The 19652-nt window shown below is 38.7% G+C and overlaps 2 protein-coding genes across 4 annotated transcripts in view; one reads left to right on the top strand and one right to left on the bottom strand.

Moving 5' to 3' along the window:
- Window positions 1-8344, top strand: part of rubcn (rubicon autophagy regulator) — a 25248-nt gene extending 16904 nt beyond the window's left edge. For all 3 annotated transcript variants that reach the window (XM_015040849.1, XM_015041022.1, XM_015040933.1), the window contains 4 exons: window positions 652-713; window positions 812-965; window positions 2683-2776; window positions 6204-8344. In XM_015040849.1, the coding sequence (XP_014896335.1) occupies window positions 652-713; window positions 812-965; window positions 2683-2776; window positions 6204-6343 (450 nt within the window). In that variant the 3' untranslated portion in view covers window positions 6344-8344. The remainder of the gene's footprint in view (window positions 1-651; window positions 714-811; window positions 966-2682; window positions 2777-6203) is intronic.
- On the bottom strand, window positions 7808-19652 carry LOC106951461 (uncharacterized). The gene is made up of 19 exons (XM_015039064.1): window positions 19464-19652; window positions 18904-19067; window positions 18749-18793; window positions 18556-18665; window positions 16902-17071; window positions 16625-16785; window positions 15994-16204; window positions 15314-15604; window positions 14874-15088; window positions 13898-13982; window positions 13586-13746; window positions 13169-13213; window positions 12859-12965; window positions 12503-12672; window positions 12130-12290; window positions 11254-11464; window positions 10329-10535; window positions 9299-9613; window positions 7808-9191 (listed from the first exon to the last, which is right to left on the bottom strand). The coding sequence occupies exons 1-19, from the start codon at window positions 19516-19518 to the stop codon at window positions 9178-9180; spliced, it is 2898 nt and encodes a 965-aa protein (XP_014894550.1). The 5' UTR covers window positions 19519-19652; the 3' UTR covers window positions 7808-9177.

Below are 19652 nucleotides of genomic sequence, written 5' to 3'. Positions count from 1 at the left end.
TAAAATCTGTTTTCGTAGCCGTTTCTATATATTTTTTATTATAATTAGGATTTAGACTTTGCTGTTCACGTTTACTTAAAGTTGAAGCTCATTAGTCAGCTGACTAGATCACTTAACTCTTTTGGGGTTTTCTTTGAGAGATGAACCGATTGAAGGAAAGCATGATGATATTTACTGAAGTTTCTTTTTTTATGAGTTGTTTGAGGCTTTTTGGACATGTTTCAAAGTTTTTGCTGCTTTTTTTTTTTTTTTTTAACTCTATTTTGGTCCTGCCAAGATAATTTATTATTTTCTGAAATCTTACCCCTTGTTTAAAAGGAGCAGTCAATGTGTCTCTGTGAAAAATTACCCATTTAAAATGGCTTCTTATAACTTTTCTGCTTCCTCTGACTTCAGTTTTAGATGTTTTCACGTTTGTGATGGTGGAAATGGCTGAATTTGAATCTTCCTCCTTCACTAATGGCGTCCATACTGAAGAGTGTTGTGGATAACATGAACTTGTAGCACTTACTGAATGGAAAAGGATTGGATTTCAGCAGTGCTCTAGACCAGAAGCTCTTTAAAACTGTTTAATTCTCTTTATGTAGTATTTTTTTTCTGTATTGAATACTTCAATAACTTTTTTTTTTTTTTTTTTACATTTTTCTTCAGGTTTTAAGAGTGCAACTTTTTCACATGAAAAATCTCTTCAAGACTTGTCGCTTTGCCAGAGGGTAAGCCTCTCTGTTCGCATTAACCAAAGCCTGTTTGGGATGGAAAAAACTACTGGACTGGAGAACATCACCCGTTTATTTCTGCGTCTTCCTTTCAGGGTTCTTGACCAGTTCGACAGCGTGCCGGGTCACCTGACCGAGGACCTTCACCTCTTCTCGCTCAACGATCTTACTGCTGTTCGCAACGGAGAACTGGCTCCTCGGTTGAAAGAGCTGCTTAAGCTGGGCACCATGCATGTAGCTAGTTGTGTGGTAAGACAGCTGCTATGACGACTGGTTGACTTCATATTAGTGCTGTTATTATAGTTATCGATTTTTCTGATGATTAACTGGATAAAAATATAAACTGGCACATTCTGCAGATTTTTTCCAATGGGCTCTTTGCCCCTACGGCATTGACGTCACATCTCCAGGAGCTAATGCGGCTCACTTGTTTCCGCTTTGAGTTACCATGACTGGTAGAAAAGACTAAGTCGTATTTCAGATGCAAAAAACGCAGTACTATGAACGTTGTTGTCTTCCTAATATAATGGGCTTTTAAGTTCTCATTAATTTCCAAGTGATCCTGAATTAAGAAGATGGTGGCTTGTAAATATTTGCCACTACCAGTTAAAGCTAACGCTGCACAACACAAAGTTTGCAGCCTTCACTTCACTCCGGATCAGCCTAAAAATACCAGGGATACGGATGATAAATAAAGGAGCCTCCCTGAGTTATTTCCATGGAATCACTTCTGTATTCAGCCTGAGTTTATGGGAACGAGAGAGCAGACCAGAGCCAGACAGTTGAACAACTGATCCGCCTGAACACAATGCTGTAAACACCGTCCTATCTGAGCTCTTCACAAGAAACATGCAAAGATAATAAAACGAAATAACACGCAGACCTTAAAAGACACGGTCATATTTTCTAAAAGCAGCAACTTTTAACCTGAACAGTCAGCTGAACCAGATCTCTGACACCAGAGCTGCGCTACTGTTAAGCTATGAGGCTTGTTGTGCTTCATCGTGCTTCGGAAGTAAAAAGCCCGAACCGTAACCTCCCCGTTAGTCTGTGACACTAACGACAATAAACACACATAATATACTTGAAAATAAGAAAAACATTGTCCGTTAGAATGTTTAGATACTTAAATAGCACATTTTTACAAGAACAATGTCCAAGAATATTGCCTACTAGCATAAGCTAAGGTTAATGTTAGCCACAAAGTTTAAGTAAAACTCACCTTCGTATCAGTGAATGTATAATGAGGCATACATCTAAAACCTTTCTCCAGCTGACTTGTTGGGGCTTCGGATCGATGTACAAACCTTGGCCAAGCCCTAGTGTAAAATTATATTTTTATTGGATCGGAAACAATCGAGCCGCTTTTCCCCGAACGCGGAAGCTGAGGTGCAAAGAGAAGAGCCCATTAAACACTTGCGCCTTTTTGACAGTATAATAAATACTGTAAAGGAGGAATTTATTTTTTCATTTCCGTCTTTCAAATAGAAAAAAAATGCAACAACACAGCATTGCTTGAGTGTCTATCATTTGTGTCTTAAAAGTTCAGCTCTTTCTGCTTGCCTTAATACAGTGTAGGGTTGAATATTATTTGAATTAACTGATTAATAATTGGATTTTTATTTTATTTTTTTTACATAATTTATATCAGCTGAAGCTAAAACTATGCTACTCTAATAGTTCTGGGTTGAACATGTTTACAGAAATAGTTTTTTTTTTTTTTATTCTTAAATGCAAAATGTTTATATGTTTTGTACAGTTTCAGTCTAATTACTGCTCTGTTTTCTTTTAGCATAATGGGCTTCTTATGAGCCTGCATGCTTCAGCTTAACAATTATTCGATTACTAAATTAGTTGACGATCACCTCAATAATCGATTCATCACGTTTAACCTGATTAATCGTTTCAGCCTTACTTCACATTGTCCCAGTAGTTTTTAATAATTTTTTGTTTCCCTCTCCCTCAGCTGTGTCAGGCGAAGGGCTTTGTCTGCGAGTTCTGCAACAACGACAAAGACATCATCTTCCCCTTCCAGCTCAGCAAGTGCCAGCGCTGCGAAGGTGAGCCCTCAAGACCCCAGTCCTCCCGCATTTCCTTTCAACTAAACTGGAGAGACTGGAAGATCCCGACCCCTCGTAGACTGGCGAGAGCGCTTTCCAGAGACAGGAAAGAAGGGGAGGGCGGAGAGGAGCTGGGGGTAGATCAGGAGGTGAACAGCGGAGAGCAGCAGGATGGAGGAAACAAACAGAAGGAGGAGTCCAGGGATTCATCAGCGAGAGAGGGAGCGCTTCAGCATTTTAGTGCTGGGAAGACGGTTAACTCAGTTCCCTGGATTGTAGAAAGTGAGAAGCAACAGGAGAATATAGGGAGAGCTGAAAAGGAGAGGAAGGAAGAGCTTGAGAGCAAGGGAAGTGAAGATGAACATGCAAGAAGAGAAAAAGTGAGTTTGTTGAAGGCTCTACGAATAAAGAGATTAAAGCAAGACAGAAGTGATAGCGAAAAGTGCAGCAGCCTTGAGAGTTTGGATGAAGCAGGACAGGAGGGGAAAGGGCGCAGGGGTAATCGAGTAAAGAGTTTCTCGAAAAGAGACGATGAGAATGAACAAGAAATGAAATCGAAAGAGGAAGAAGGAAATGAAGAGTGTATAAAAAGATCACTGGTAAGAACAGAGGAGGAAGAGAAAGCTCAGAAAGACACAGATTCAGTAAAAACTGAAAAATTTTCCGTCTTCAGACTACTGAAACCACATCAGCTAGCAAGTGTTTTTTCAAAAAACAAAAGCACGGAGGAGAAGGAAGAACAGAGCGGCGAAAGTGATGTGGTAGTAAATGCGGAGGTGGTGAAGGAAGAGCGAGAGGGTACAGCAGAGACGAAATGGAGAAATCAAAAAACCCGCAAAGCCAGGAGATTAACGAAGGGCAGGAAAAGCAGGGTGAGCGGCGGGGAGGATGGAGCGTCCACAGAAGAGAACAGAGAGACCGAGGATGGAGATGAAGGAGTTGGAGGTCAAGAGTAGATGCTGAGGAAGATTAAAGTTTAATAAAGCCTGTTTCTTGAAATTAGAGAGCACTATTTTGTTATAACTGCCAGGTAAAATTATGAGCCGTATGCAAAGCAGTTTTAAGACTTGTTATATTTTTATTTAAGATTCTTTTCCATTTATTACACATTTTACACTTTTTCTACATTTTCTCTCTTGTTTTACAGTTTTGTTTTTTTTAATGGTCAATTTAGAGACTTGAGATTTTGACTGTTTTCTAGATAGAGCAATATCCTTGTCAAAATCTGTTCAGTTCAAAGCCATGTCCTGCTGTATGTTTATTTTTAGAAAATGGGTTTAAAACTAGGGATGTCCTGATTGAGATTTTTCTTTTTAAAAAAAACGTGAATCTGAGTCGATAAAACCAAAACAGAGTACCGGTTTGCTGTTTTCTTACAACCGATTCCACGTGCGTTATGACTCGGCAGCATTACAGTGCAGTAAATGCCACACTATTGCAGTGTTACTGTGAATGTGTAGTATTTAACTCGCTCACCAGTATTCTTCTGGACGGTCCTCTCCTATGTTTTTCTTAACAGCGACAGAATCTCTATTGGACAGATTCAATCTACTAATATAACATATCTTTGTCATTTACTTCCAACCATTTATCTGACTGACACAGCTTCTGTTGTATATATTTTTATCCTTAACAGCTTGAGCCAGTTAACTCATGCTTCACTAACAGCCATCATATTTGCTCTCTGTTTTGATACGGAAATTAACTCTGTGTAGACTAGACCTGTGGGTAGATTGTCATATTGGTGGCAGGATATCGTAATAGAAACAACATCAAGATCTCCTGGGTGGTTCGCCCTGGGCGCCAAACAGGCTAGGACTGCATCTGTGCACATGTGTACCACTTTTACAGAAGTGATGCAGCTGTGACTGTCATATCACACCATATGACGAACAGCATTACTTAATCCTACAGTGTGCTGTCTGCATCTATCATGTTTCACTCACATCGGCATGCTAGCTGCTTGAAACCAATGGCTCAAAGATTTATTTATTTTTTTTAACAGATGATCAGTGGATTCTTAATGTGCCTTCATGGTGAAACATTTTAGCTCTGTTAATTGCACACCCTTGATCCCAATACACATGCACTATGCAGAATGGGATTGTATCAGGAGTTTCTGTCCTGTCTTTATAGACGTGACAGTGCTTAATTTTCAACAAAATTCCTATATTTTCCTCATCTTTAGACCCACTTAATATCTACATTTTACTAATTAGATTTGTTAACTTGACTTGACAGTCAATAACTGATAGAATCGGGACAGCCCTAGCCTCTTTATAAACCACTTTTTAATGTATTGTCATTTATTAAATCCACTCTAACGGTGTATAAAACTGTAATTTGGTGTGTTGTGGGACAATGGGTGGAGCTGCAGCTTGAACATCATGGTCTTTTGGGAATATTCTCAACCATTTTAGACATCTCTCACTGCTGTTTCACACCCTTATGATCTTCTTGTGGTGTGGGAATCTTTTAACTTTTCTTCATTTACTGTTTTGCGTTCCTGGTGTTACTGGGCTGGTGTTGGTTTTGGCTCTTCTGGTTGCACAGCTGGTGGTGGGTAGATATTTTGCCAGATGGTGGTGGGCATCTGATTTGCAATTAGATGAGCAAAAATAGTCTTAACCGGATAATTTGTACCTCTAGATTAAACTCAAGCTATTCCTTTTGGTTCCAGGAGGAACAGCTGTCATATTTTCTTCTCTTTAGCTTTGAATGGCTGCCTTCATTAGAAAAATAATGCTGCTAAATGACGTCACAGAAGGTGTGCGTCCCCTCTCTCGTGTTTATAGTTGAAACTCCTTGTGGTTCTGAATTTCAAAATGGACGCCTGTCAGAGTTGGTTTCTCCTCATGTTTCTCTGCCTGAGCGAGTGGAGGATTTTAGTTTGATCACTTGCGTTGTTCTCTATTCGATTTTCTTTCATCTGCTAGTTTTCGGTTTGCTGTTAGAGTTCATCTGTGATGTTGAAGAGATTATTTATGCCTTGTACAGTTGTGGCTTTTTATTTATTTTTTATCTTCAGTTCAACATGAAATAAACGTGTTTTTTAAATTCACCTTGAGTTTCATCTCATGAATCCATCATCTTAGACATGTTGTTTTTCCACTTTATTTCGTATGAGGGCAAATGAAATCAAGTGCTGCACAGGTTGAAACTGCTTTCACTGCTAATGAGTATCAGGACGAGTCTATGCAGGTTTAATGTTGAGGCTCTGAGGGCACGAACTGCTTCCTCCCATCTGCCTCGCTGACTTTCACCTCTGTGCCTTTTATACGCCCGTCCTCCCTCAGCTCTGCTTCTGATTGGCTACTTTTTTTTTTGTGCAACTGGTTGAACCTGTTTGCGGCTGGCTTTTGCACGCAGTCCGACGTGTAGTTGTCTTTTCGCCTGCTAATGTTCCTGTGTTCCTCCTCCCTTTCAGAGTGCCACGCCTGTTACCATCAGAGCTGCTTCAGGACGGGTAAAGACTGCCCCCGGTGTAGGAGGCTGGCTGAGCGCCGGGAGAGGATGGCACGCAGAAACATGGAGGAGCAAGAGGACGAAGGAGGGGGAGGGACTTAGTGCCGGCAACACGGTGACCTCAGGAAAGAAGAAGAAGAATTGGAGGACAAATCGACGAGGATTGTAGTCTCTGACCTTCTCCCCGTCTCTAGCTCATTCCTCTCAGATCACCAGAGAAAGCTTTTTTTTTTTTTTTTTTGACCAGATCGCCACGTATGGAAGTGGAGTTTTGAGATGAATGTTTTCTACAAGCCCCTTCAAGATATGCACTTTATTTTTATTAATGCTTGAAAAGTATATCGATTATTATGCAAATTTAACAGAATTTTCTCCACACTGTGGGGGAAAAACAAACAAACAAAAAAAAAAAAACTAAGGCATTCTTTAAAAGTGACACATTGAAGATTTAATTTCTTAAACCTAACAAGCTAACAATTCAGCCGTTACTCAAAAATCTGTTGAGTTTAATTGTTTTGATTGACAATTATTTTAAGTTTATTATATTTGTGTAACTCTTCTCCTTACCAGCGTTCCTCAACAGTGCTGAATCATTCCTGTACAAATAGACCAGCTCTGCATGAGAGATCAAACCTGCGGCCTTGCACAGTCACTTGATGCTAATAATTTTGCAGTTTTATGTGCAACACGAGCCAAAGACCATCTTTAACTTTCAGCACTTGTGTGTTGTGAAATGTAACCAATCTGTCAACAAAGTAAGAGTATTTGATTTAGCCCAAGGCTTCGCCCTCTTTACACATGCTGGTAAGATGCTTATTTTATTAGTTTGACATTTTGTTTTGTTGACACCCAACATGGTAGGATACATTTATTTGTGAGAATGACACTGGAAGTTTAAAGATGCATAACTTTTAAGATTTGACGAGTAATAATTGTTTAAATGGTCCTTTCAGCTGCAGTTTTGTTTTATTTTGAACATTAAGAAAATATTTACCATGTACTTTTCTATTTTTTGAGCCTTATGTTTTGTGTTTTATGCCGACTTTGACACTTCTTTTGTGACCAATGAACATGTGATGAAACGATGGTGGAGTGTCTCAGCAAAGCTGAATTTGCAGGAACGGGTGTCATTGTTGCAAGCGTTATCGGTAAAACTGGGAATGACCAGTCGTCCTGCTGCTTGGTGTGTGTGTGTGTGTGTGTGTGTGTGTGTGGTAACTAAAGTGGACTTTGAGTGAGTGCTGGTATCTACCTGCTGCCCTTGCTGATTTCTATTGTTGCAGCTTTTGAGATAACTGCGTGTTTGGTTCTTTGCACTAATCCGGTGTGTTCTGGTGGAGTTTGGATGTAATTCTGCTAATGTTTATTTTAAGAACGTGAACTTTGAGCTTGAAATGTTACTGACTCTAATGATGCCTAAAGCGGTTTTGATCTAATGTTAATTCATCACTTTCTTAGGTTAAACTCAAGTTTAGCAAATTGGCTTTCTGCATTAGAGGTGAGGTTTAAAATTATCGTCCCGTTCATGTTTAAAGGTTATATAACATTTTTATTTTTAATTTTTTTTCTCCAGGTAACTTCATGTGTTGTCTAAAGAAATGAGATCAGGTGAAAAATTGCATTTTAGACTTTTTAGAAAAGTGTTTTGCACTTATGTTAACGATTGGATTTTCATATTTTTCATTTGTGGACCAGTATAAATGAGCAGAAATGTATATTATATTTATTCTTGAGGTTTCAAATTGCTAACAAATGGTTCTATTTGTCATAAATTAGATCAGCAAAAATAGTCTTAACTGGATAATTTGTACCTCTAATTTCTAACGGCTAATCTCTTCAAAATGGATCCATTCATTGTTTATGCACTTGATTTTTCTTCTTTTTTTTACAAAAGAGACTTCTCAGTTTAAAGCTTTTGAACAAAGCATCCGCCCAGCTCCTCTGATCAGCTTTGACTTGGACCTGCCTTTGTTAAGGAGGAGCGAAGAGGCTTAAAGTGCACTACAGAGTTAAAAACTTTTATTAAAAATGTTAATTGTTGTTCTTATTCTTGATTTGCTTTGAGTATGTAATGATGTTCACAATAAATGACTGGCAAGACTGTTAAAACTCTGGTGTCGCTCGGTGTTCTTTGAAGTTTAAAATGTTTTCAGGTTATGTTTAGTTAATGGTTTGTATTACGGTTAAGCTCCTTCAGATTTTAGAGCTTTAACCAATATCTTAGATTTTATTTTCTGCATATAAAATGTGTAAAGTTCAAAAATGCAAGACTGAGTTAAATGTTAGAAAATAAATAGTGGCTATTAACTTTTAATATGTCAGACTGCTCAGCTTTTTCTGACTGAAGCACTTTAAAAATCATTTTAGCATTAAAATTGACTAGAATTTTATTCTTATGACTTCCCAGCTCTCCATGGCAACATACCTGTTTTTTTTTAAGCTCCATTTAACCCAGAGCTGCTTTATCAGTGTGATGGAGGGTCATCCTTTACATTTTGTCATGATTAACAATCAGCACGTTTTGTAGACGGTGGTGCCATCTAGTGGTGGCAGTGTGACTTTGAAATATACTTTTATTGATTACAAACATTGTGGAATCAAATTAATTTATACGTTTTAACATACATTTTTACAAACTCCTAATTCAAACATAACATGACCATTTAAAAAAAAATCCAGTTTTACATTAGAACAGTCTCGTGTGTTGACAGAAGTCATCTGAATTATACAAAATGTGCTCATGTTACAGGTTTTTATAGCATGTTTATAACCATAAACAAGTTAGAGATAAGAAGGTGGCCACTAGATGTCTCTTCTGTCCTTTAGAATGAAACCAGATGACTCCAGAGTGCTTGTCTGTGTTTTGCTTTTTTGCTAATATACAAAGCATGAACTGGATCAACACTGTGGCAGCATGTTGGAGCAGCTCTGCAATGTTAGCTCTGATTTGTACTTTTTGTATGCTAAATATTTTTTGTTTTATGGAAATAAGCAGATTTAATGGAAATAAAAACATTAAACTCGGTGTTTTTATCCCTTCAGATGTAACTTATGCAGCATATGTATTATTCCAGATCCAGATACCCGTAATGGTGATGAAGCTTGCAATAATGAAGACTATGTACAAGTAGAACAGCAGACGGTCGATTACTATCCCAATCATTTGCCATTCTTCTGCGGTTTTGGACCCCTGGAAGTGTTTGTCCACCTGGAGACGGATGGCTGTGAGGTCTCTGGTCAGCTTCTTCAGCTCCTCCAGAGCCGGCTCTGGGGGAGCAGCAGGAGGGCTGGAGGCCTTCTTCACTGGATGCGGTTCCTTTAAGATGCTCTGGTTTCCTGAGATGGTGACGGAGTTTGTTTTTGCTGTTGAGTCTGAGGAAACAAGAGGATTTTTGATGGGTTTTAAACCATTTTTGATACATGCAACTGAAAACAGAACGCCCATTTCTTAAAGTCTGGCCGTAAAATTTATGTACAGGCAAAGAAAAGTTTATTTTTAACGACATTTTTCTGGAATGATTCTTGTCTTGTGATTCTGTTTTTCCTTTTATGTGTGCATTGTTTGGTTTAAAGCCTTTCTAAATTCATTTTTGATTTCTGTAATACATATTTATTGTGACGAAAGAAGGTAGCTTTTGGTTGCACTTTTTTTTTTATTTGCTTTCTGTACTGAAAACATCTAAATACATCTGAGACATAAAAAGGGCCAGTGTTGCTCTTTTTATGCAACACCAGCACTTTGCTGGCGTTGCAAAAGTGCAACATCAGCAAAAGTGTTAAAACTTTATCCGGTGGTTCATTTCATAATAATTGAGTTTCATCTCTATGCAGAGGGTCTTTGTCCTTTTTCTTTTCTGTAACCTTTGCCAAGCATTTTACATACAGTATGGAGATATTTCTATGTGCACAAAAGTCGTTAATAAAGGGAAAATAAATATATATATATTTTAAACTTGAAATGCTCTTTGTTGCAGATATGTAGCTTGCACTTCATCTACTACTTAGAATTTCTTCAAATCCTAAACTTCACTTAGCCAACCAACATGGCGTCTGCTGTGTTTCTTATTTATTTCACAAGGTACTTTACCTTTGTAAGACGGGTTGAGGCAGACAGTAACTCTGTTGCTCTTCTTTGGAGACATACAAACAACAACGGCGAGATAGCGCAGCACCAGTACGCTCAGCCAGTGAGGCACGGCACTGTACTGGCTGGAGCTGAACTGGATGTTGGTGATGAAGACCGTCTCCAGGAGGCTGGCCACCATCAGAGCCAGGCTGATGGAGAAGAACACGTCTGCAGGAAACATCAGAGCAATTAAGACTGACACAAGTCGGACTTTATTTATCCTCAATGAAGAGATTGTTAGTTAAATATATTTCGCTGGAGGGTACGTCACGCTTGTTTCTGTGTGTTTGTGTTTATTTGTGAGTGAGAAACCTGATCAGGAAACAAAGTTTAGATAACAACCAGATAAGCCTGCTGCTCGTCTCCTCACAGAAAGCAGGTTGACTTGATTTTAGAGGTGTGTCTGTCACACACAGAGAGCATAGCCCGAGTCAAGCGAAGTCACCGACTCATTTCTGTTTAGATCAGAACTTCCTCATAAGATCTGGTAGTCATTAAGTCAATAAACACGACGCCTGTGCTAACATTGGTGCTGAAGAGGTGCTGTTCAGTAGAAATATGGATGAAGTGTGAGACCGAGCCAACACAGACTGAACATTTAGACTGAAGGAGAAACTTGATCTGGTTATATAAACAATCACATGCCATTAATTGAAGACTTGCTGTTTTGTGCCTCTGTTTGTGATTGTTAATCGCACCTCTTTAGTACTTTTTCCTCACTGGAGTTTCTTATACTGTTGTATAGATTTTGAATATACTTCAATCTCTATTTCTGTCAAATATCATTGAATGTATTTTCAGCTGTAACTGACGCGCCTTTTAGAGTAACAGTTTAGCTGTAAAGTATGCAAAACTGAACATGTACCAAATCTGAGGTGTCTCTTACTGATCAGGGGTGTCCTGTCTCCTGTGACCGGCAGCAAGTCGTTCATGATGAGCAGGAAGACAGTGTAGCCGAGGATGAGGGTCATCTTGAACGAGGACCTGTCCACGCTCTGAGGAGGCAGCAGGAAGCTGATGAGATCCACAGCGACGAGAAAGCAACTGGGGACCAGCAGGTTCACCACATAAAGGGTTGGTCTGCGGCGCAGGATCAGCTGCAGATGATACACAGGATACACTACACTGTACTATACTACACCACACACTATATACTGTGCTCATCCATTTCATACGGCTCTGTACTTTCCCACACTGTTACGTTTGACTAAACTTTATTCACTATGCTGTATTATATATTGACCACACTGCACCACACAATGCTATGCAGTACTGCACTATACTGCACTTTACTATACTATGCTATGCTCTACTCTACTAATGTATTACACTATTCAACACTGCGCTATTCTATGTTATATTATACTATATCACCATATGCTATGCCACACTATGCTGTAATATGCTAAACTATGCTGTGTTATGCTATGCTAAACTTTACTGTAATATATTATACTGTACCAGGCCATCACATAATGTGCATAATAATATCTTATGCTAGACAATTTTATGATTTGCTTTGCTGTAATTCTGAGTCTGTCAGTTTCTTTCCTCAAAGAAAAATCATTTCCATAGAAAGCTAAAATTAAAGCAGAATCTGTTTTAATAATACATTTGTCCCTGTTTTAGATAAATGTTTCTTGCTACAGGGAGGTGGATGCTGATTCTGAAACTACTGTAATTGCAGTTTTGATATGCATGCATTTTTTTTTTTTTTTTTTACAGAAAAGAGAAACATATAATAGTAAAAAACCAAGCCCACCTGAAACTGGACCTCAGAGTAGCTTCCTTCATTTAGCTCCAGGTCGGATGGAACCACTTGTATGTCGGAGAGTTCCCACTCTCCGTTCGTCTCCAGCACACGTTTGGACTCTTTCAGAACCTCTTCTCCTGTCACGCCAGGAACCATCTGTATTTCCGAAGCTTGACAAACATTCATTTTGAGAGCTCAGCAGTCAGTCAATAACCATTGAAAGTGAAACACTTTGCTACTGTACACTTACAATGTAAATGTACAATATTTCCTAAGTAAAAACTCATTTTAAGATCTAAAAATAGATCTTAAACTGTGTAGGAAGCACTGCACAGTTCAGATATTATTCTTTTGTAATGGAAATGTTGTATAGTTGTCTCACCAAAGTGTAGATATGACCCAAACGTCAGCGAGCAAGATTGGATATCAAAGGGAAAGTTGTAGATTTCCAGCTTGCAGGAGCTGACCACTCTAATGGGTTTATCATCAAAAACATGACCGGTGTTGTTTAAGTAAACGTAAGGAGTTTGAGGAGATTTGTTCTCATCCATACTGAAATAAAAAAGAAGAGAAAAGCCAGACGAAATAAATTCAGTTTTGTTCCCTGCTGTACTAAAAACATTTTGATTAAAACTTCCCTTATAATTCTAAGTTACTGTGGAATAAAGTTGTTAAATAATACTTGTTTAACATCTCTAATAGAAACTGCAACAAAGAATGAAAATAGATTAGACCTACAACTCTGAGATGTGAACATCTGGAACCCAAAGCTTCTCCCGAGGTACAGAGACTCTTTCAGTTCCACATTCCTGCTCATCCCAGCTGAGTCCTGCTATTTTCCACTCCTATTTAATTACAAACAAAGCCCCTGGTCAGGAGATTAATCACATTACAAAGAAGTTCATTATCATTACAACTGAAAATTAGATCAAATTTCACATCGTAAATTTAACAAAAAAACATATTTATAGAGAGAAAATGTCGACATTCTACAGAAATGATCTTTGTTATCTCGAGCATTGCATCATATAGTTCATTATTCTCTTACCAGAACTTGCCATAAAAAAGTTGTCAGCGTTTGGGCTTTTTCATCCTAGAAATGAAACATTTTTTAAATTACTGCAAGATGATTGTGACCACTGACCACTGTTCAGTACTTTTGAATACATACAGAAGGCAAATTTAACCACACACTCAAGAACACATACACATAGGTAAATAAGTATCTTAAAGAACACAAGTTACTTCTAGGCCTGTGGTTCTTGTGTGTGTCTGCTCTGTCTTTTCAAAACCCCATGCATGTACAGCCCAATTTTCTCTCTTAAAGGAAGTTGATCTTTTTTTTTTTTACGTCACCATATAAGTCAGCAACTCGACGTAATTAACCCTCCACTCTCACCACTTGCTGGCCCGTTTGCATTCTTGGCAAAAATTCTTTTTTGATGTATGAATAGTTTAAACTCACCACTCCTAAAATCCCAACCACAGTGATGCCGATTGTTATGTTGAGCGGCTCTGAGAAGCTTGCGACAGGAGGGATGAGGTTCTGATGGAATAACTGGTTATTAAGCTCCTTAAACAGGGACTCGGGAGACGGACTGGTGCAGTTTAAAGCTGCTACACAACCTTTGGAAAAGAGACAGAAAATTAAAACATTATTTATAGCAGATAAAATAAAATTATACTTCCTATGTTATTTGCATGTACCTATTGAGACAAGACTTAATGTAGAAATATAAAAACAAGGCAAAATGCACACGTCAAGAAACTGTCTTACCGTGAAACAGAGTGAAAAAGATGAGGATTAGTGCAAAGGGTTTGATATTTGAAATCTTCATAATTTTCACACCAGGTTCCTTAGACTATATTCTGTAGACTAGCTCATCGACCGGAGTTGTTTCTGCTTTTGCCATATGATTTCATCCGTAACTATTACCTCCTCCAACAGCTAATATTGACTTTTCAATTTGGGACACAGGCGCATGACTCAGAGCCTTTACTGCCTCGGTAGTCGTAATAAGAGCTCTTATGGCTGTATTTGCATAAAGATAGTGTTTGGATTTACAGCTGGTTCTTAAATCCTTTCTGGATACACTTCCATGATATGAATCAACAACAAACTAATTCAAACTGCAAACTTCTTCCATTAAAAATAATGGACAATTAAAAAAAAAAAAAAAAAAACAATACCAAGACACAATAATAAATTTACAACTATGCAATCATTCAGGTAAAAGTTATAGTGCACACATACAAAAAAAGCAAAAACAACAAAATTGAAGCTCTGACTTTTCATTTTATATTATTGTCATATTTTATTTAAATGATGTTAACAGCAAAAACTGATAAATAAACAATATTATTTATCTATGCCATATCTCTACATGGCATGCTGATATACATATAAATGTGTTTGTTAAAATAAAGATGATGAATAAAACTAAATAGAAAAAAAAGTAACAGGTAGACAAGAACTTTTTTGACAAAATAAACTTTACAACAAATGTGAAATTGACTCCAACCACAATTTTCTGTTAATCAAAATGTCTTTTTTTTTATAACTGCTATAACATATTACAACTTTAAAACACAAGATACATACAGATTCAGCAACAAACACAAACTCTACCACAATCCCAGGAAACCAGAGTATCTTAAAATGCGAGTCTGGGTATATTTGTAACAAATAATCTGCACAAATACAGCTTACGTCAGGTTGTGATTATTTGACACATTTGACCCACATCCAGTTAGGTCTGACTGATCCAGATGCACCACATGGTGATAATGACCATGGCGTAGCAGCTGATCAGAAGCAGGTAGATGCGGAAGAGTAGGAAGTCGAGGACGTATCCTACGTGACACCACTGGTCCAGCAGCTCGCTCTCCTTCTGCACCGACAGAAGATGTGCGCGGAGGTCCTTCAGGTACTGACAGATCAGCTGCAGCTCAGGCAGAGAAACTGTGTCTACGACAGAGGAGACGGAATCCAGAGTAGCGTTATTTTTACCCTCAAAATCAACAGCTTTGCACATTACAATTGTAAGAAGATTAGGACACCCTTCTTACAAAATAAAAATGTACATTTCCTGAAATTTCCAATGCAGTTTTTATTTATCTCTGAAAAATATAATGATTTAATAAAAGATAAATAAATAATTAAAAAATAAACAAATCAGTTGTACATTCGAACCTCCACTGTAGGTTCGGTGCCTGTCGGCTGCTTGACTGACTGGCTGGATGACCGACGCGCCTGCGCTGCCGTTTGAACTCTCAGGTTTATCCTCCCGTGTTTTAATTGTGGGAGAGACGCCTTCGGGCCACCGGTAGCAGATCATGGTTGCGATATATTTGAAGACAACGACTCTAACCCAGTTTGGAACCTCCTGGTACTTCATGGAGCTGTGATGGAGGACGTTGGTGATGATGACTGTCTCCAGGAGACTGATGACCATGAGAGCCAGGCACACCGAGAAATAGATACCTGATGAAGATGAACACGTAACACGTCAAAGCCGCAGCTGTAAAAATATGGCCTTTTCAAAACGTAAAGAGCAAAAGGGTGAACACTAGGGTGATTAACAGCACTAACACCCTCCTCCTGGCTCTGATTGGTCACTTCAGTCTAAGCGGTGTATTTCTGCAGGTTCTGGGAGAAAGCAGAGGACCTCAACTTTTTCACAAATGATCTGTCTTATATTATACTCTCATATTGTCAAATTTGACAAATTTAAAACAACTTTTTTCTTTTATGAAAGTTACATTCTGCAACTTTAGATATGATTCAAAATCTTATAGCAGTTTGGCAACAAACTCTTTTTAACCAACACAGACCTTATTTCATAACAGGACGCCCTTAACACAATCTCTGACCTATAAGGGGCGTTCCATTAGCTGTGCTGGGCAGCAGGTCGTTCATAATGAGCAGGAAAACGGTGTAACCCAGGATCAGGGTCATTTTGAAGGAGGCCCGGTCCACACTGTGGGGCGGCAGGTAGAAGGACAGAATGTCAATGAGCATGAGGAAGGAACTCGGGATCAGCAGGTTGACCACGTAGAGCACCGGGCGCCGCCTTATGACCACCTAATGGACAAGAGAAAAACAGGCAGCCGTAAGTCTGCTAATTTTAATTTATGCACATTTACACACCTGTGGTTTTGATTTCTGCTGAATCCTAAAGGAAGTTCATGACCTTTTAGCTGTGATGTCACATTTCCTACACACGGATACTCTACCGCCATCTTGATTGTACGGAAGCACAAATGACTTGACTACTTTCAAAAGATAATCTATTGCTGGATATTGAATTGGTTCTCTCAAGGAGCAAGAGTTATAAGTAATTCTGCTCCTAGGCAACAATTTTCACTAGTATACTGTCAACATGCCAGATTTTCTAAGTCACTTACTTTCAATCCAATCTTGCAGACAACAAACTACAGTTCCCTAGCAACAGCATTTGTACATTTAAATCTTGTGAAATCAGTAAAAATGTATTTCTCAAACCCAAAAGGTGATGATGTCCCACTCGTCGACCCCAAACTGCAGGATGGACGTCTCGCCCAGTATGTCCACCAGCTCCCACTCTCCACTGGCTTCCAGGTATTGCTTTGAGTTTTCTGACATCTCGCTAAAAGTCAGAGCTGGACTGACTCTCACGTCACGTACTGAGAACAAGAATTACCAGGCAGTGTGAGAAAGTGCAGCAATAAGAAGAATGTTGATATTGGCTCCCTGTTTTTCTTTTTTTTTTTTTGCTAAAACACCTAGAAAGCTTTCCTACTTGTATGCATGTAGGAGCCAAACGTGAAAGTGCAGTTCTGCACATCAAAAGGAAAGCTGAAGATCTCCAGGTTGCAGGCCGAGACAAGCCGCAGCATCCTGTCCCAGCGAATGTGTCCTGTGTGGTTCACGTAGACGTAAGGACATGCCTGGGAAACATCATCATCCACACTTGGAAGGCAGTGGAGGAGGAAACAGCAGGGGACAATGAAGCAGATTAGGAGATGCATTTTGACAGAAAACATAACGTCTGTTTACTGCGTGTATATGCCTGTGTTTTTTATTTGTATGATCTGGATCTCCTTCTGATGAACTGCTCTGATGCTCCAGAGTTTGCACACCTCCTTATTATAAAGCACAAGCTGAGAGGTGCAAACATTCAATATGTTTCTACTGTGTTTTAGGAGAAACTCTCAGAGTTTCCTCTGTGCAGCAGATCCAGGAGGGAACCCCAGACATCCCACTCCTCAGGGACTTCCTACAGCTTATTCAGGGGGATCCCCAGGCATTCCCAACCCAAGCAGGATATATAGTCTCGCCAAGTAAATTCTAGTTTCATATATATATATTTTTTACCATTAGAGTACAACTCCAGGGTTTTAATTAGTCTCAGGCCTGTTTGCAGCTCTAACATCAAGCCACAGGTGTAATTCCCTTTTCTCCATACTTGTCTGCACTCGCTTGTTATCCCTCTGCTGCACTTCTGATTGACCACAAATGAATGTTTCTTTGTGGCTTTTTTAAATACAGGTTTTCTCAAGTAACAGTAGCAGGAATAGATCCACCATATTTTGAAATGTAAAATTCAATGTCAAGAAGCAAGCAAGGGAGTTACCCTGCATGCATGACAAATACAGCATAGTCAACATCTGCTTCATTTGTAGACACCACAGAGAAAATACATCCCAGGTGACACGCTCCTTAAAATAATGTTAGCGCAACAGTCATTTTCTAATCTTTTCTGCGGGAAACTAAATTGTTAGGATAGAATTTCATTAATAAGAAAATAAAATCCATGTTTGATTGATGCTGAGTATTAAATCTTCTGCCCCACTTTCTTTTTCATGATGAGGGATTGGTCCAAGGATAGACAACCTTTTACCAGCTTACTTTGAATATACTGAAGTTGATTAAAAGTCAATTATTTGATCTCATTAAATGAAATAGGATCTGAATGCAGCCAAAGGATTACCTGAATTAAAATGATCTGAACTGAATTTGGACCAAATTGAATTCTATGTAACCTGATATGACCTGGACCTGTTTCTGAAGAACCTTGATGAGACATCTGTTGTAAGCTGTTGCCATACAAACAGGCTGAAAGAAAGAGGGGGCAGGGGCCCACACTGCAGTTCCAGCAACACTAACATTATCAAACGATACACACAAATACAGTCATCAGCAAAATGTATGCAGCATGACTCCTTATCAACTGACACACATTGAAGGAAGCATGTTTTTTTTATAGACACGCCCAACCAGCTTGTTTTCTTCTACTGTACCTGCTGCTTAAGTAGCACTCAAAGTTAAAGATGCATTGAAACAGTAAAGGTCATGACATTCAGTTACTATCTAAATGAATGTTGAAGGTCTGTGCATGCCGAAAAATAAATCAAGAAAAAAAAAACGAAAAAAAAAAAAAACAGGTAACTTACAACTCATAAACGATGATGTCTGGAGACCACAGCTCTTTAACAGGGAGAGAAATCCTGGCGACACCGTCACACTCCTCAGGCTCCCAAACTAAATACTCGTTGTGCCAGAACTGCAGCCAGCAAACAGAAATAAGTGTCAGTGAACTTCCTAATCAGTGTAAAAATGAATTATCTGTGCATCTATAAAACCCACCAGTCTGAGCCAGAGAAATGTAGTGAGTAACTGAGCTTTTTCGTTCTGAAAAGCAGAAAATAACAATGAATGATTGTGGTAATTATTACATGTTTTAGATTTATTATTATTAGATTATTAGCTAATTTCCCCTCAGTTTGCATGCATTTACTCACCACTCCGAGGACGGCGTACAGGGTGAAGGAGATGTTGGCGACGGTGGGATTACTGAGATTTACAGCTGGCCTGAAGGGCTGCATGTCAAACACGGCCTGCATGGATTCGTGAGTCGGACCACTTTTGCCTTCTTTACACACCAGTTTACCATGGCATGTTGCAACTGTGCAGAAATAGATAAAACTGTCGATAACCTGCCTGTGATCTCACTTGTAAAAACTTTGCGTTCTATTTTTAGAGTAAGAATTAAAAACAGTAAATCAAGGCTAAATTACAGAAAAACAATGAAGCTACAAACACACACCGTTCAACTTAAACCTAAAATAAGGATGTTGATCAATATTATTACCTACGTGGAAATTCACAAAAATGTATTTTAATAACTTTGACGTTTTATGAATCATCAGAAAATGTCCCGATTCGAAATTTGAGCCCATATATTGAACCAACAATAGAGAAAAGATTCAACTCAAACACCATGAGATGTTTTAAGATCAAGTTAATAGAAAACATATAATTTGTGACAAACAAAAAAAGGAGTAAAAGAGGTTTTAATTACCTGCCAGTAAGAGCAAACCTGAAAAGAAGCTGAGCCTCTGCTGAAACAGAAACATGCTGCAAACACGGGTTTAATAACATGCACTGAAAAATTCCTGCTAGTATTGAGCGCACACACACCGAGACTCCTGTTTTTGTTACTTACAGGAACATCGCCGTGGAAAGGAAATCCTGTGAGACTAAAGCACAA

This window comes from Poecilia latipinna, unplaced genomic scaffold, assembly GCF_001443285.1.
Source record: "Poecilia latipinna isolate Pla-1442-1.1 unplaced genomic scaffold, P_latipinna-1.0 Scaffold2, whole genome shotgun sequence".
In the NCBI taxonomy this organism is placed as follows: domain Eukaryota; kingdom Metazoa; phylum Chordata; class Actinopteri; order Cyprinodontiformes; family Poeciliidae; genus Poecilia; species Poecilia latipinna.
The sequence above is the reverse complement of the archived record's forward strand: the minus strand, read 5'-3'. Positions and strand labels throughout refer to the sequence as shown.